Source organism: Corvus hawaiiensis, chromosome 3 (assembly GCF_020740725.1).
Source record: "Corvus hawaiiensis isolate bCorHaw1 chromosome 3, bCorHaw1.pri.cur, whole genome shotgun sequence".
NCBI lineage: Eukaryota > Metazoa > Chordata > Aves > Passeriformes > Corvidae > Corvus > Corvus hawaiiensis.
The window spans coordinates 47,621,117-47,634,786 of NC_063215.1; the positions used below are offsets into that span (position 1 = coordinate 47,621,117).

A 13,670-nucleotide genomic window follows, 5' to 3' on the forward strand; every position below is an offset into this window, starting at 1 on the left:
GACAGTGCATTTTAGGATACATAAACATTTGGTACTTCTACCAAATACCTTTTGTCTGTGTTGCTTTTATTTTTCTCACTTAATTTTTAAATTACAAATTCATTGGAACAAAGACAGAAATAGTACATAAGACTGAGGCTGTTAGAACAGTGTTAGTTGTTTATTAATAGCATTTAAAAGGTCACAAGTTTCTCACGTTATTGCCTTTGTTGTTATATTAATTCATTTTCTGTGAAGCGTAGTTTTACAACTACTAACAATAGGTCTCTGCTGAAGTCTTTTGCTGAGGCATTTGCAGTGTGAACTAACCTCACTTCAGCATATAACATCAGAAAGCTGATGTTTTGGGGGGTTTTTTCAGTAGCAAAACCTTAAGTCATTAAAGTTGGTATATGGTATGGGAGTTTTAGTTATTCTAAGGGGATTTTGCTAACAGGAAGGTGACAGCATTCTGGTGAATTTCTGGATAGATTAATCAGTAAATGGTATATGTTTGCAATTAATTTCTTTAAAAATGTTGCCATGTATGTTTGCACTTAATTTCAGCCATTATTGTTTGACAATTGACTTGTTTCCCCCCATCCTTTTTTTGAAGCTGTGGGAAGTATATGGTGATCGAAGATGTCTACGAACATTTATTGGTAATAGTCTTTTTTTAAACTCATTTACATCTAGAACAACTTCCTGGAAGAATATGATTTAGGTTAGCTTATTAATAGCTTATTTTCATAGAGAAGACTTGTGTGCATCCAAGGCAATGGGTGTTTGGTATGATATTGACAGTAAGAAGTGAAAAAGATGCACGTTTCATTAAGAACTTTGTCATTATACCAAGCAATTTAATATTGATGTGTAACACCTTGCAACCCTTAAAACATTAGTGTACTACAGTCATCAATACTTTATGCAAGACTCCTTTTGAAAGGCAAAATTTTGACATTAAATTGCCCCATGTTCATGTTGAAAACAGCAACCCTCTGTATTTAACCGGGGGGGGGGGGAGCGTCTCATGATCTGATGATCCCACCTTAAATAGGTCATTCCATCTGTGCTGAGTTTTTAGTGCAAAAGCATGGGAAATCTTTTTTAGGTTCAGGTACAGTCTTTGTTCATGTAACAGGTGCTTTTTAAAGCACATAGCTGAGAGACAGAGAAATACAAACTTCTTAGCAGCCTTGAATGCAGAACAAAAGTAGCTGATTCTCCTATTGAAATAGGAACATTTCTAGAACACTGAGTGAATATATGTTGAGTAACAATAAAGAAATCTTTTTTCACCTGTTATTTCTGGTGACAGCAGTGTGGCAAAGATGATGGCTCAAAAAGGTTCTCTCTCAATAGACTGCTCTTTTTGAACAGTGTGACTGTTTTTCTCAAAAGATTCTTATTGTCGACCAGATTTGCCTCCCATTTTGCTGTATTTCAATTACTGTGTTAATATTTTAACTAAAAAGAACTGCAAGTCTGATGTGGTGGTCAGATGAAAGTATTGAGGCTGAGGAGCAGCAAGGTTAACATCAGATGAAAGCATTAGCTTTCTGATTTAATATTTCCTGTATTTTGTACGTGTTTTCTAATTATAAACGTTTCTCCATTAAATGTGTCTCATGTAGTGTTTGTCTCTCCTCTTTCATTAGATGTTGCCATTTATTAGTGTGTTTAAAATTTCTTCTCAAGTTCTGCTCAATTTATGTTGTTTGTTTCTGTGCAATGCTTTTGTTTCTCTCTCCAGTGTCTTAGAGGTGTGAGGGTGTTATGGGGTTTTATTCTCATCATTCTTTAGTAGTTACTTTTTCTTTCTCATTTAAATTATTCTTTATTAGTTCTCTTGAGGAACTTCAGTAAGTGGTTTTCTTCTTCTCTTTGCATTGTTAGAGCATTTAACTGGAGTAATATGAGTTGGGTTTTTTTTAAAAACCCAACACATTAATTCTAAGTATGAATGGATGCAAGTTTACCATTGCATTTTTTCTATTTTGTAGGACACAGTAAAGCTGTTCGAGACATCTGTTTTAACAATGCAGGCACTCAGTTCCTTAGTGCTGCATATGACCGCTATCTAAAACTCTGGGACACTGAAACAGGTAGGCTTGTGTTTGTAGGTGCTGTTATTTGGCACTGTTTTTAAGTAACAGGGACTAGAACGATATCTTATCATTCCGATTGTTTCTGGTTGTCCTTCATATTGTCTTGTAGTTCACTGTTTAGGCTTTCATTACAGGATAATTAGTCTTTTTTCCCTTATATGTTTTGTTGTTATCTGTGGTGGTGCAATTGACACTACCTGTATTTCATATACCTTTTTATTTGAGAAATTTGATAGTTATTTGTAATGCTAGAACATTTTTTCAGCAAAAAGACATCTTGCCAACTCATTTAATTGCATGTTTACATTTACAGCTGTAAAATTACTCTTTACACCTAAATATGCTTAATTTAGAAAAATTAGCTCACTTGGTCTTTTGCTCAACCCGAACTTGAAGAGCACTCCAATTAAAAAAAGGTGGTCGTAACTGGGCTGCTGATATAGGGAGTTGAAGGGTAGGTCTGATGCTCTCATGCCTGGGAGATGCTCTGTAACATTCTGATACAAATAGTTTGTTAAATTAAAAAAATACAGGATAGATTTTGATGGTGTTCTTTTAAACCGGGGTCTCTTCCTAAGACAAGAAGTTCCCCTGTTTGAAAAAGATGTTAGCTTTCTGGGTTAGCAGTGCCACTAATCTTATACAGGTGGTAGCCAGAAAGGTGAAAAGTCAAATTCTCCAGTCTTGAGTCTGAACTCAGTTGTTTAGACAGAGCTTTTGGATTAACATGGCTCCCATAAGTTATGGATAACATGTAATGAGGGTATTTGTGGCTGAAGCTATGAGAGGAGGTCAGGGCTTTATTTTGCAGTTGCATTACTGCTCCCCTTTTCTAAGGTTAGTCTTGAGTTCTTGCCCAAGTTTGTTTCCTCTTGTTGAGAAGACCTCTGATCCTAAGGAGGGGATGTTTTGCAAAGACAGTGGTCAGCTTGTGATGTCCTGAACCAGTCCTTATGTTCTTGATCTGTCCTGGTGGCATGCAGGGTACTGAGCATTTGTATTGATTGGAAAGCTGTAGCAAACTTACATAACAGTTTGTATGTGTGCATGTTTATGCAGGTGCATGCACATAAATGTGAAAGAAGGTCTAATCAAAGAGCAGGGCGAATTCTACCTTCTAATTCTCTCAAGGACTTTAAAAGAAGTATTATCTGCTCTTAGTAAAGTGCTTTTTTTCAATATCTGCAAACAACCAAGCCCATAGCACTTCCAACCTGATACAGTATGAATGGGTTTTCTGTTGCAGGGCAATGTATTTCAAGATTCACCAACAGGAAGGTTCCTTATTGTGTCAAGTTCAATCCTGATGAAGATAAACAAAATCTCTTTGTTGCAGGAATGTCAGATAAGAAAATTGTGCAGGTATGTCTACTCAATATTTATTTCTCTAAAAATACTGCTATTTAATAAAAAACAGGTTCTTATTCTGACTCTTTTAATTGCAGTGGGATATTCGAAGTGGTGAGATTGTGCAGGAATACGATAGGCACTTGGGAGCTGTCAACACCATTGTGTTTGTGGATGAAAATAGAAGGTTTGTGAGTACATCTGATGACAAGAGTTTAAGAGTCTGGGAATGGTAAGTTTAAAATTTTGAATTTTACTTCAAAGTGTATTGTGAGCAAACTGAGAAGAGAGTTTATTTTTAAAAGTGTACGTAGCACATAGGCCACTGGAGTGTACTGAGTTGTAGCTAGCTCAGGAAAAGCTTTAAAACCCTGTTCTGACTTGATGCTTGAGACACTTCATAGATTTCCTCTTCCCCAAAGAAAACATAAGACAGCCCTATCAGCCTGAAACACACTGCACTCTATTAATGGTCTCTGCTCTCTCCCCTTTCCCCAAGGGTGTATTAGTCTTTAAATTAACCTCTTAAAGAAATATCTACTCTATTACAATTGGTGTGTGTTGGTTTTGAATGCTTTGAACTTGGATGTCCATAGTGTTTATATAGTACTTGGCCCATGTTTGAAATAACTAGTTTAGTGTAGCTTTATTCTGGTTTTCTGATAGTCTGGCTTCCGGCAATCATTGATACATGCAGTATGAATACAACAGATGACAGACAAGGGAGAGTCTGTCCAAGAAAAAATAATACAAAATATTTTAAATGGTTTCCAGTTTTTAACATTTAACCTGTGGAGAAAACAGATCACTCCTACCTGAAATGTTTTTTGCAAGATTCTAGGTACTAAGATCTTGAATTTTAGACTTTTAAGATTCCTCTAGGATTTGAGATTTTTTTTTTTAAATAATCAGTCCCATATCTTGAGGTATTCATTTCCTTTTGCTGTTCACACATGCAAAGCTGTTGCATAATACAGACACTAGTTCGACAGCTCTGTGACTAATCAGTTCCTTCCTAGCTGCCTTTTTTTTTTCTTTTTCTTTTTTCTTTTTCTTTTTTTTTTTTTTCCCCTGTAGCCCAGACAGGAGACTCCAATCTGTGGTATTGGAATGCTACCCAAGCAGCCAGCTAAATCCTCAGCTTGTCTGTCATCGGCTGCTATCATTGCCAGTAGCAGTGGGAATGACCAAAGTCTGGGAACCCAGGCTTAGGCTAGACATAAAATGCTGTCACCATATGCCACTGCAAGAAAGCCTCTGTTCAGTACTTCATAAGTAGACCCATGCAGTTACTGAGCTCCTTAAAGAAAAATCTTTACAATACCATGTCTGCTACGGAATGTCTCATCTCTGGTGAGTGGGAGGATGATCTCGCTTGCACAAATCTGTTATTTCCCTGAGATTGGATTGCCCTTGTTTTATGAACTTTGTGTGACGGCTGAAATAAATAGTGAAGTGGGTGGATTTAGTCAGTCTGTGGGGAAAAGCAGGAAAGGCAAAAAGGTTCTGGCATGGGAACATCACAACCTGATTGTTCCAGTAGCAGAAGTTCTGTCCTTCTGAAGAAAAAATACGTAATAGCTGCTTGTACGCTGAAGAAAGAGCTCCCTTGTTCAAATGATTGGGAACTCGACTCTAGGCAATACTCTGCGATGCAGTTGTTGGGAAATTCTTTGGTTTTATGAAGGCAAATGTAATGCCATCTTCCTGGGCATGACTTGTAAACCTTTCCCCACAACCTGCCATGATATATGTTAATTGGTCTGTAAGCATATATCTATAACTTCAAGATCCAGATTTTTAAAATGCCTTAAAACTAAGTTAATACATTTGTTGTGGAAGATTTTGGAGCTCAGAGACTTACATGGCAAATCATTTCTCAAATCTTTTTTTCCTAAATTGATAAGAAAAATTATTTGCTACTTAGCAGTGATTTGGTTACTGCACCTTTTGGCACTTTTCTTCATATGCTCTTCAGCACAATGTTCCTTCAGTATCCTACAGAAATAAAGTGGAAGTAATTATGACCTGAGTATGGCCTTAAAAACCAGTAATTAAAAGTTGGTCTAATTGCTTAGTTACAATTGTCTAGAGGAATTTTGTAGTGTGTTTTGTAAACACTTTGACTTGGCCAGAGCTGGTACTGGGATGGCACGTCTGACTTCATCACAGTGAGGAACTCCTGAGAACTTAAATCTCCTTTCCCCAAGAATTCATCCCATGCACAGATTTCACTGGGCTGTGCTTAGAATTGCAGTTGGTTAGTTGCTGAAAGTTCAGACTTCAAGTATAGCACAGACTCTTTTAGATTATATGGTTTATATAGGAATATTAATGGGAGTACTTGAAAATTTGTCTGCTTTTGCATTTAATGTGATTGGGATATTAAAGTTGACATGGGTATCATATTCTGTGTTCTTTCTTCTAGAAATGCAAAATGTTGCTTTGTCTTTGCTTTGTCTTTTTTTTTACTGCTTACCCGAGCATCTGATCCTGCTTGGGTAAGCAGTGAAATGAGTTGGGCTTTTAACTTTGGAGGCTGTTACTTCTTTTTACCTCCAAGTCAGCCAGCAAAGCAAGAACTGTGCAGTGGTAATTTAGCTATTATGCTGACTGGCTTGGGAGGCTTGTCATCTCTGTAAAGCTATGCCCCTCAGCAGGCCTTTTTGCCCATGGTTCCTGGTAGAGATGGTGTAGTCTTCTGAGAGACGTCTTCATGATGTGTAGGTCCCAAAACTGGATTGGGTTGGACTGAGGGTTTGGGTTGGCTTCGGGTTCTTTCCTTCTTTCATTAAAGAGATTTTTCTTCCTGTTGCCTGGGGAAGAAGTTATATCAGAACCCCAGTATAACACTTCTAAATCTTGACTAGCAGGTATCACTTCTGGTATTTAAAACTTTTCAGCCTTTGAAATGCTATGAAGTGGGGAAAGGACTTTGAAATATTTAAATATTAAAAATTCATCACAAAAAAAAGTGTCATATGAGTTTTGAGGTTGGGCAACCAGGATAGCATCTATGTTGGCAATTTTTTTAAGGTTTTTTTAAGAGAGCAGGCTGACACTACTTATTTAGCAATTCGACTGGAAGCAAATGTGAAACACAAATGCATGTCTTTATTCTGCCTAATAGTTTAATGCAGCATATTCTGCTGCTGTCCTAAGTGTGCCTGGTAGGTATCAACATAAAGCAGATCTATTGTGAATAAATTCTAGTAGATGAGCCAGCCCTCATTTGTAAAACGAGAAGAAGGCAGAACAACCTGTGCTGCATTTAAATTTCTGAGTGCAGTACAATTCAGTATTGGAGATGCATCTTCTGTGATGAGACTTTAATGGGGCTTCTGGTGGGATTGGTTCTACCTGGCACTGAGGACTCGAGAAGATTGTTGGTCTGCAGGAGTGTTGGGTGGTGGGAGTGGATCAGGGCCTGGCCTTGCTGCAGTAATAACCTTGTGTCCTGTTGCAAATGGAGCTGGAAACTGTTTGGGTAGGATGTGGCACAGGGGCTGCACTTCCTGTGCTGTTGGGTTGATCGGCCTCAGAGATGACGTGGACTTTTTGTTACTTGTTTACAGATTTGCTGCCCAACAGCAGTCTTAGGTCTGCCTGTTTGGAAGCTGGTTATCCCTGGCCTAAAGCACATGCTTTTATCCATGGAGTGTATTAAGTGGGTTGTCCTTCTCACTCTGAGGAATAAATTATTTTAACATTTAACTCACAGGAGCGTTTGTGTCACTTCCTGACAACAGAGCAGCTTCTCACCCTGCTGCCCCTGTGTGTGTTGCTTAACTCAAGATGGTGGGAAATAACTTCCTCCACAATAAAGCAGGATGGTAATTACCTTGCTAATGCTGACCGTATTGCCATCCAACAAGGCTCGGGCAGCTGGGACGAGGCAGCCACCCACGCTCTCCGCTCCGAGAGTGTCCCAGCAGCCCTTCTGCTCTGTGAATTAGACAATGAAGTCATAAACATCCCCTTTGTATTAATTAATGTTGCTACAGAACATTTTGCATGTGTTTTCTGCAGAATACATTAATCAAATCTATTTTCTGCTGGAGGTTTCTTTTGCTTAATGAGAAAGCCGTGTGCATGCCTTCCCTTTCTTCCAGTCTTCCAATGCAGGGTATTAGGAATACTGTGAATATGCACAAACCGTTAGTAATTCAATTTATATAGTCAAAACCAAATGGCAGTTCTGCGAAGTAAGGGTTAGACTGTCCTTGTTTTTTCCCTAGGCCTTTGTACAGGACAGTATATGTTAAGGACATGCTCTGGCACAGTCTTTTATGCCATTGAGCTGGGAAGTTCAGCGTTCAGTTCAGCTGTGAATATTTGGAATTGGTTGGCATGCTGTTTGGGAGAGATCAGGAGGAAAAGGGCATTATCAGAGAGATGAGAGAGAGGGAGAGAATCCTGTTTTCTTTTCCTTTAAAAAAAGTTTAAAAAAAGAAGAATTTTTTAAAAGGCAGAGCAATTCGAGTTAAAACAAAACTCAAGTCAATGAGATATTCCAGTAAGATCCATGCAAATGTCAGTATGTTCTTGCTATCTAAATAGGAACTTTGTAAGAGCTGCAGTTATACTGGAGGCAATAAAGGAACTTTGTGTAACAGTTTACGCTTAACCATTAGAATGATGACTCTAATTTAGACTCTGGATCATTTGATTGTGGTAAATTCACACACTCTGAGGTTATGCTGTAGATGGCTCCACATCTGGAGCTCTTGGGTGGACATTCATAATATTTTTGAGCTTTTGCATATTCTTCCTTTGGATGCCACCATACATTTTCCACGGTTCAGTCACCACGTAAATCCTCAGCTGACTTGAGGCAACTCTCTGGAACATCTCCACGTCTTCATAAAACACATACTTCTTCCTTTTGCAGGGACATTCCTGTAGACTTCAAGTACATAGCTGAGCCAAGTATGCATTCCATGCCAGCCGTGACTTTGTCTCCAAATGGTAGGTTAACACTTTACTGCCTTCTTAGACCTAATTTACTTAGGCATGTCTTACTGATTATATTTCTGTGATGTTGCTGTGTTGCATCCTCCTTTCAGCCCAATCTAACCCCCCTCCCCAGTCACTCTGTGCACTTATTCCAAGATTGGACTGGATCTTGTTTTGATTTAAAATTACAAAGAACAAGTATGTCAATATGAGGGTTTATATCAGGGTGACTGTATCAGTTTAAAATCAGGCCTTCATCCAGACAAGGCAAAAGGACTCTTCATAGAGCTACCATGTGCTGTTTGCTGCTTTTAAAATATTAAGAGAAACAATGGTGGGAACTGACAATGGCAGCAAAGAGTTAAGCAAGTTCAGCAGTCCTTGTGGTGCCACTGTTAAAGCAGAAACTGATGTTGTACATGATCCTGTCCCCTTCTGGTCTGAATATAGTCCAAAAAACTCTTGCATAAGATAAATCCCAAATTATCTCAGTGTTTCTTTATGCTAATGTTTCACTGGTGTTTATTTTCTTCAATGAGAATAATGCTGAAGGAGGATAATTGTTTAGTGCCTCACATAATCAGTGAAAATCCTTCTAACAGGACAAAAATCCTGTTATCTGTTTTGGCCAAATTTAAATACCTTAGTGTCACCATTATTACAGTGTTGCCAGATTTGCTGTTAACAGTGCCATTACGCTGAGTAGAGGCTGATCAACTTGTTGCACCGCTAATGTTACATTGTCACTGCATAAAACACTTTAAAGGCAGTGACAATATGCAGAGTTCAGGACAGAAGTCTCTGTTCTGGGTGTTGTGTAGCACATCCTCTTCACTGAATTCTCAGGCAGGAGTTAGTGCACTGCCAAGATGCAAAATGAGAAGGTTGATTAGAAAAGCCTTGATTTTTCTTTCACGAAAATATCTTCATTAATTGCATTCCATTAAGGCAGAGAATACTAAATATTTGCAAAAATGTAAGTATTTTCAAATTCCTTCTTCTACCTTAGACCTATTTTTCCCATAAAGGAAAGAGGGGGTGACTATCTTAGAGTACCCACAAAACAGGTGATCAAGTAGATTGCAGCTAGGTGGATTTTTTTCCCCTCACTGACTTAACGTGATTATGTGCAGCAGCAAGATTACACTGTATCTTAAAAACTTAACAGGAAGTCAGTGGGGTTGATGCAGCACATAGCTGGAACAGCCAGAGCGTTAGTAGAGTCCTGAGTGCATTTTGTAGGAATAGGCATCCCAAATCCTGTCAAACATAAGGTTTCAACTCTTGGCAGTTGTACCAGGCAGAAGCAATATCAACTGTTACCTAGAACCCTGCTACATAATGAAAATCTGGATTAAGATAGTGTAAGAAAAATTATAAAAGTCTATAAAAACATCCCAGTTAGGTCTGTTTCCTCAGATGCAGCACCCTGATACCATCTTTGTTTATTGCATTTACAGGGAAATGGTTGGCTTGCCAGTCAATGGATAACCAAATCTTGATTTTTGGAGCTCAGAACAGATTCAGATTAAACAAAAAGAAAATTTTTAAGGGTCACATGGTAGCTGGCTATGCTTGTCAAGTGGATTTTTCACCTGATATGAGGTAAGTTTTTGTGGGAATGAAATTCGTCTTAAAACTTGCAGGTATGGACACTAAATTTCCTTTTGAATCCTCTGCAACATTCATGAATGCACAGTCATCCTACTGGCTCAGCGTCAGGCAGAGCTCTCTTGCCAAGCAGAACAGGAAGTTTACTCTTAGTATCTGATAAGACTAAGAGAGGCTTCCACATCTGACTCCCATCTGTCTTTCTGCACATGGTGTGCAGTGCAGGGTCTATTCCCACAACGTGCACTTGTCTAGAGTATCTGGGGTTTGAACTCGCCCCATTCCCCCAGTTCGTAGGTCTGGTTGGGTATCCTCACTTACTGTTCAGAGAACCACCTCTTTCTTCCTGTTGGCTTAGTAATATGCCCATTTAGTACTGTGTGTACATAATATACCAGTTACTGTAAACCTGGGGAATAACCTCAGCAAACCCAGAGGAAAAAGCATCTATAATTTTAGAGAAACCTGTGGCGCTTTTTCTTTGGTTCCAGTAACACAGTGCAGGGTATAATCACACTGCTTAGCACATTTACCTCACAGTTGAGGAATCACCTTCTGCAGGACTTGTGTGCTCTTAGAGCACAGCATGAATGCTAATTCCTTGGTAGGTATGTTTGCAGGCTGTGTCAGATGGGAAGCTCCCTGGGGGAAGCTCTTTTCTGTTGCTCAGTTGCTACTTGTAATAGTATACAAGCAGTCTGTACACATAATACAACTTCCATTTTATTCCTGTTAATACAGCTATGTAATATCTGGAGATGCAGATGGGAAACTAAACATCTGGGACTGGAAGACAACAAAACTCTACAGCAGGTTAAAAGCACATGACAAAGTCTGCATCGGTGCCGTGTGGCATCCACACGAAACATCCAAAGTCATTACGTGTGGCTGGGATGGTCTGATTAAACTATGGGACTAAAGAGGATGCAAGTCCTGCATACATCTGAGATTAGGGTGCATTCTGCTGTGAGGGTGGGTAGACATTTGTAACACTGCAGTTCTCAGCTCACTGTATATATGCACTAAACACCAGGAAATTCAGAAGACTCAAGTGAAAGGATAAAGTTCTAAATATGGCGTCTAGGAATGAGAAGCTAAGCTGAGGTCATCTGAAGCATGCAGAATCATGTGCCAGTTTGTCTTGCCACTGCTTGTGCAAAACACTCTTGTAAAATAAAATAATTTTAAGAAAAACTATTTTTGTGGTTCTGGCTGTCAGAGAATTAAAGGAGAAAACCAGCAATTGTGTAACTTTCTTCCTAAGAAGAAACCTTTGGTACCTACTGCAATAGAGCTGAAAAAGATAAGCACAAATCCACTTGCTGAGATTTGCTAATTCATAGTAGAAATGAAGAATTAATTGGAATCTAGCAGTTGTCAGGTGAGCTCTATCAACTGAAGATGCCATTCATAGTCGTAGTTTCTGTCCGTAGAATCATGAGGATCGCTCCCTTTCACCTTTGCAAGTAGTCTTCATTTTCAGGGTTTTCCTTGTGGTGGTTGTGTGCAGTGTGTTGGTTTTTTGTCTTCCCATATGCTATTCTGTTTCATTAAGCATGACATATTAAAAAAAAAACGGAATGTCTCTTGTTCTGTTTGGAATAGTTTGTATTATAAGCCCCGCGAAGGTTTTTGACAATTTAATGTATATACATGTCACACTTTTTCTCTTTAAAGAACTTATTTTTAATAAATCTTTTTATAAGAAGTCTGCTTATCTTTGTTCAATTTTTCTATCTTGCAGTGTCCATATAAAATATTTCCTACCATCTGGTATTTTAATGTGCAGTTATATCAGTGTTTAGATAAACTCATTCTCTTGCGGTGTTCATTTAAAACTAAGGCAAGTTGGCAGCAGGAGAGAAAAAAAATCCTTTTGGCTCCCTGTCTGCTCTCTTTTTTGGGCACATAAAAATAAATGCATGTAGCAAGTTTTATCCCCATTGATCAGTCTTTAATTACAGTTTTGAATTACACTATGTTGTTTACTGTGAATCCAATCACTACTCATCCATTATAAAGAATAGCAAAGGAATAATTGCCTTAACTGACAGTAGGGTAGAAGCTGAGGCAAAGAATCCCACATTGTTGAGATGGAAGGAAATGGGTTGGTTGTTTTGTGTGAGGTTTGGGTTGTTTGACTGGTTGCAAGACAATTCTGGTCTTTCAAAGAGTGAGTTACACAAGTTAGGCCCTTGTGAGTGAACAGGAAGCTTAGGCATTTTTAGACCAACTCTGTAATGCTGAGCTTGAGAGTCATTCCACTGTCAGTCCATGCTGTTGTGTAACTGCACTGAGTTTACATGTTCCTGGTTACTTTCCCATCCCAGTAGCCTTGTGTGCCTGAAAAAGTCCATGCACTGTTTCCACAAGCACCATCCTGGTTGTAACTGGGTATTGCCCAGCCTTGTTCCCAGACAAGGACTGAGACAGGAAACAGTAGAGCCTGGAGAGAGAGGAAAGAGCTGGTCCAACATGTCCTGAGGACTGATCCGCTGTAGGGAGAGAAGAGGCTGTTCCTGCTTCTCTGCTCTTCACAGTGTGGGTGGGAAAGAGCTGCTGCTGTCTTGCAGAGGATGAATTTCTGATGTGCTTCTCATAGGTAAGGTTTGATTCCTGAGCTGGGAGTTGAGCTCTGGTGTGTGTTGTGTGCCGGGTGCTGCTTCAAGAGAAAGGGGGCTGGAGTAATTTGGAATGGATTTTTTCCTTCAAATACATTTCCCAAATGGATATGTGGCAGTGTGCCCTGACTGTTAACAGTTTATATGTACAGGGGAATAGGGAGGCGAGGAGGAATAGAGCAGATAGAAAATCTGGAACACAGAAACTAGGAATACATTCTGGCATTTACATAAGAAACACCTTTCCCAAATGCTTAAAACCATTTAAATCATAATACACAAAATGCTTGACTCTGTTGTTGGTACTGTGTTTTTCCATGTGTCACCTACCAGGCTGAACTTTAGATATATATGTGTAAAGTAGTATATGCAAAATATAAAAATAAGTGTATAAACTCTTGTAGTAATATACTGGGTGTTACCGTTGGAGGAAAAAAAAAAAAGAAATGTTTCAATCAATTCTGCTGGAGTTGATGAATTGGGATTAAATGTTTGCAGCAAGCTCAGAGTCAAAATTGCCCTAGAAACTTTCAGATAAAATCTTTTGTCCTTCACAGTTGGTCACCACATTAATCTTTTGTGGAATTTCTCACATCTGCATTGAAGCCTGCAGGGGGAATTTTTATGAGGGTAATTCCCTGTTAGGCTTGCTGATAAGCAAACTGACTGCAAAGCTCACACTGTCAGCTAGTTTGCTGTGCACATGGATAGATGTGTGTGTGAGTGTGGTGCAGGTCCAAACTTGTCTTTCCAGCAGCCACCTGGGAAGAGATTTCTTTCTGGGCTAATCACCTCAAATCATGTCCTTCTATTCCCAATTTCATGTTTCACCAGAAACTGGTCTGTTACAGGTGTTGGTCAGAGCAAGTCTAGTCTGAGACCTCTAGGCTGAACTTGGCCTATGAGCAGACAGATCCAGGGAAAAGGCAGCATTGGGAGAAAAGGGAAGAGTGCCTTTCGAGATACCCGATTAATTTTCCTCTGATGTTAGTGGAGAATGCAGCATAGTGATTCGAGCTGAAAGGAGCATCTTGGGAGGGCTGGAGGC

The 13,670-nt window shown here is 39.2% G+C and overlaps 1 protein-coding gene across 1 annotated transcript in view; it reads left to right on the top strand.

The window, feature by feature from the left end:
- CDC40 (cell division cycle 40) overlaps positions 1-11,709 on the top strand; it is a 40,610-nt gene extending 28,901 nt beyond the window's left edge. Inside the window, exons 9-15 of the mRNA XM_048296502.1 lie at positions 596-641; positions 1,983-2,084; positions 3,334-3,449; positions 3,533-3,666; positions 8,326-8,402; positions 9,851-9,995; positions 10,743-11,709. Coding sequence (XP_048152459.1) covers positions 596-641; positions 1,983-2,084; positions 3,334-3,449; positions 3,533-3,666; positions 8,326-8,402; positions 9,851-9,995; positions 10,743-10,920 — 798 coding nt within the window. The 3' untranslated portion in view covers positions 10,921-11,709. The remainder of the gene's footprint in view (positions 1-595; positions 642-1,982; positions 2,085-3,333; positions 3,450-3,532; positions 3,667-8,325; positions 8,403-9,850; positions 9,996-10,742) is intronic.
- The last annotated feature ends 1,961 nt before the right edge of the window (positions 11,710-13,670 follow it).